Source organism: Aplysia californica, unplaced genomic scaffold, assembly GCF_000002075.1.
Source record: "Aplysia californica isolate F4 #8 unplaced genomic scaffold, AplCal3.0 scaffold00422, whole genome shotgun sequence".
Taxonomy (NCBI): Eukaryota; Metazoa; Mollusca; class Gastropoda; order Aplysiida; family Aplysiidae; genus Aplysia; species Aplysia californica.
The window spans coordinates 58554-62023 of record NW_004797692.1 but is presented as its reverse complement, the minus strand read 5'-3'; the positions used below and the strand labels follow the sequence as shown (position 1 = coordinate 62023).

The 3470-nt window shown below is 46.4% G+C and overlaps 1 protein-coding gene across 3 annotated transcripts in view; it reads left to right on the top strand.

The window, feature by feature from the left end:
- The window catches only part of LOC101857505 (proton myo-inositol cotransporter), a 15864-nt gene extending 12559 nt beyond the window's left edge, over positions 1-3305 (top strand). For all 3 annotated transcript variants that reach the window (XM_005104497.3, XM_005104499.3, XM_005104498.3), the window contains exons 8-11: positions 382-514; positions 1050-1276; positions 2053-2205; positions 2731-3305. In XM_005104497.3, coding sequence (XP_005104554.1) covers positions 382-514; positions 1050-1276; positions 2053-2205; positions 2731-2921 — 704 coding nt within the window. In that variant the 3' untranslated portion in view covers positions 2922-3305. The remainder of the gene's footprint in view (positions 1-381; positions 515-1049; positions 1277-2052; positions 2206-2730) is intronic.
- The last annotated feature ends 165 nt before the right edge of the window (positions 3306-3470 follow it).

Below are 3470 nucleotides of genomic sequence, written 5' to 3'. Positions count from 1 at the left end.
ACACACACACACACACACACACACACACACACACACACACTCACACCCATTAACGCATACACACACACACACATACATACACACACACAAATACATACACACACACACAAATATGTGCGTGCACACACTAACACGAGAATTCTCATTCACATAGAAACAGTCTTACAACCACAGCCAACCCCTCCACCATCACCAACACCACCTACAATAACAATTACAAGAGCAACACCACCGTTAACACTAACACTAACAACCACAACATCAGCAACAATAGCAACAACAACTGGTAACAACAACAACAATACAGCAGCAGCAACAACCATAACAATACTGTACAGTCCAACTTTATTCCCAGGCTTTATCCTCCTCTTTCTTCCCCAGGCACTATTCTGGGCTTAGTGATCCTAGCCGTGGGTTTCCAGCTATCCTCAGACAACCCGGCCATCCTCAACAGTACTCTGGTGGAACACTACAGCAACGGCAGTCTCATTGTCTCCTGTACACAGGAGTATAGGTAAGGGTTCCTTCCCCAAAGTCATTCTCCTCCTTTTCCTCCTACTCCTCTCCCTCTTCCTCTTCCTCTTCCTCCTCTTCTTCCTTCTTCTCCTTCCTGGTATAGTGGAACGCTACACCAACAGCATTCCCTCCATCTCCTGTACACAAGACTTTATGTTAGCCCCCCCCCCCCCTCCTCTTCCTCTTCATCCTCCTCCTTCTCCCCAATGGAACGCTACAGCAACAGTATTCTCATCGTCTCCTGTACACAGGAGTATACCTAAGACTTTGTCCCTTTACTCCTTCTTGTCGCCATTCACGTCGTCTTCGTCCACCTGTTCTTCCTACTTCACCTCCTCTTTCTCCTCCTTCTACTCCCTACCCCTCATATTTTTATTTGCTGATGTCCTTGCCCTACTACTTGCAACTCTTCCTCACTTTTAACAAAGTCTTCACGTATGTCACCAGTCATCGTTGTGTCCTGGTGCAGTTCAGCATGACCAGCTATCTGTGCATCAAGGCTTTATCTCTGTATCTTTTGTGTGTTTCCTTAGTTCGTGTGACGCATGCGTCAAGTCTTCAGACTGCGGTTATTGTTTCACTGACGTCACATCCGGTTCCTGTCTGCCAGCCTACGACGAGAGCCGGTCGTCTGCCGGTCGGTGTCTGACGTCAGATAGCACAAGCACTGAGATGAAGTGGGCCTTTGAGTTCTGCCCCAGTGACTACACCTGGATAGCCCTGATTGGCATGGGAGTTTTCGTATTTGCCTTTGCTCCAGGTATACATTCCATACCTCCTTTTTCTTCTCCCTCTCCACCTCTTTCTCCTCTCCCTCCTTCTCTTCCTCATCTCCCTCCTCCTGGTCCCCATCCCCCTCCTCCTCCTCCACCATCCCCCTCCTCCTCCTCCACCATCCCTCTCCTCCCCCTCCACCATCCCCCTCCTCCTCCTCCACCATCCCCCTCCTCCTCCTCCACCATCCCTCTCCTCCCCCTCCACCATCCCCCTCCTCCTCCTCCTCCTCCTCCTCCTCCTCCTCCTCCTCCTCCTCCTTCCTCCTTGTTTTCCTTCTCTTCCTCCTTCTTCCATCTTTCAGGTCCTCGTCCTCCTCTTCCCCCTATTCTACCCATTCTTCGGTGCATAGCGTGGCCATGTAGGCTCAGAGGGTTAATGACTTTTATGAAAAACCTTATTGTCAGGATTTGGAGCTTTTCTTTACACTTTTTGACTAAGAGCTTATAATTATGCATGGTAAAGGAAGATTTATGTCTTCATATTCAAAGACTTCGGAGGGAAAAGTTATCAGTCACATGAAAATTATTTAGAGCTACTTCCTTTCTTTTACGTTTTGATTTAGATTACTGCAGTTCCGTCAATGTGCGTATATTTAAGAGCATGTCAATAGTACGTGACTATGAGAGTTACTTATAAAAATGTGATTGGTTGACAAAACTGAACAAGCCAAATAAAAAATTAAAACAGAAACAGATTAAAAATGGAAAATTGTGACTTATGCCATTATTCCTCTGCACTTTTCATCTGGTGTACATCCAGGTCTCGGCCCCATGCCATGGACCATCAACTCAGAGATCTACCCTCTGTGGGCTCGCAGCACGTGCAACTCACTGGCCGCCTGCTGCGCATGGGTGTGCAATCTGGTTATCTCCTTCACCTTCCTCACCATGACAGAGAACATCACCATATACGGTGAGTGATTTTTTCGATAGTGTATATAGAGGGAGGGGGCGAGAGATAGAAGAGGGGGGGGAGACGGGTGGAGATAAAGAAAAAGGGTGTGTGTCATGGAAAGAGGGGAGAGGTGGAGGTAGAGGCATGGTGAATTCAATCATGTATGAGAAGGAGGGTAACGTGAAAGACCGAGAGGGAAGAGAGAGAGAGAGAGAGAGAGAGAGAGAGAGAGACAGAGACAGAGAGAGAGAGAATGAGAAAGAAAAGAAGAAAAAGAGAAGATAATAGTTTATTTGAGGAAGGAAACATGAGTGGGGTTTGGTGGGAGGAGGTGTGGTGTGATAGTTACAGGAGATTTAGTATGATCTATAAAAGTTTCATTGAGCAGACGACTTTAATTTTATGGAGACCCCTGCTACCGTTGGAGTGTAAATCTTCATCTCTTTTTCTCTTTTCACCTCTCCCATCTTCGTTTCTACACCTCCTCCCTCCTCCTCCTCTACCTCCTCTCTCCCCACCCCAACCCTCCCCCCTCACATTCAGGAACATTCTGGATGTTCGCGGCCATCACAGCAGTGGGTGTGGCCTTCATGGTGTTCATGCTGCCAGAGACCAAGAACAAAACCCTGGAGGAAATGGAGCAGCTGTTTATGACATCCGGGGGTCGACAACAGACACACGGCCAGAAGGAGGGAACCTCTAACGTAAAGGTGTCCAACTCAGATCATTCATAGGTTCAGGATCCCGTAGACGCTCCGGGTTCTATTATCGTAACATAGACGGCCAGGCGTCCATGAGTAAAATCAAACACTATGTTTTACCAACATGAACAAAAAGTGTGCTCATTCCAGCATGCAAAAACTAAAGCGTGTACAGCTAGATGTTATATTTAATGAGAAAATGTTTTTCTTATGCCTATTTGCTTAACTGATACTGTTAATTCAAATATTTCAAGGGAAATCCGTAACTATTTTTTATAATCTATTTCACATTTTTTGTTCTGAATTTACAGGGTATACATCTCTGTTTCATCTCTATCATCTCCATTCTGTGGACATGGTCTCCTGCTACTTTTTTTTTAAATTTTTTTCTGTAAAGTGTTTTACGGCGCTCGCAACTACATATGAGCGCGCAGGACACTGCTAATGTTTTCAGTTGGTAGGAAATTTGGAATTTTGTCCGGGTGGCGGCCGAAGCCTACTCTTATCGATTTTAGACCACCAAGGGATCTTTAACGTGCGCAACTTGCACACGGGCCCTCCGAGATTTTTCGCCCTTGTCCG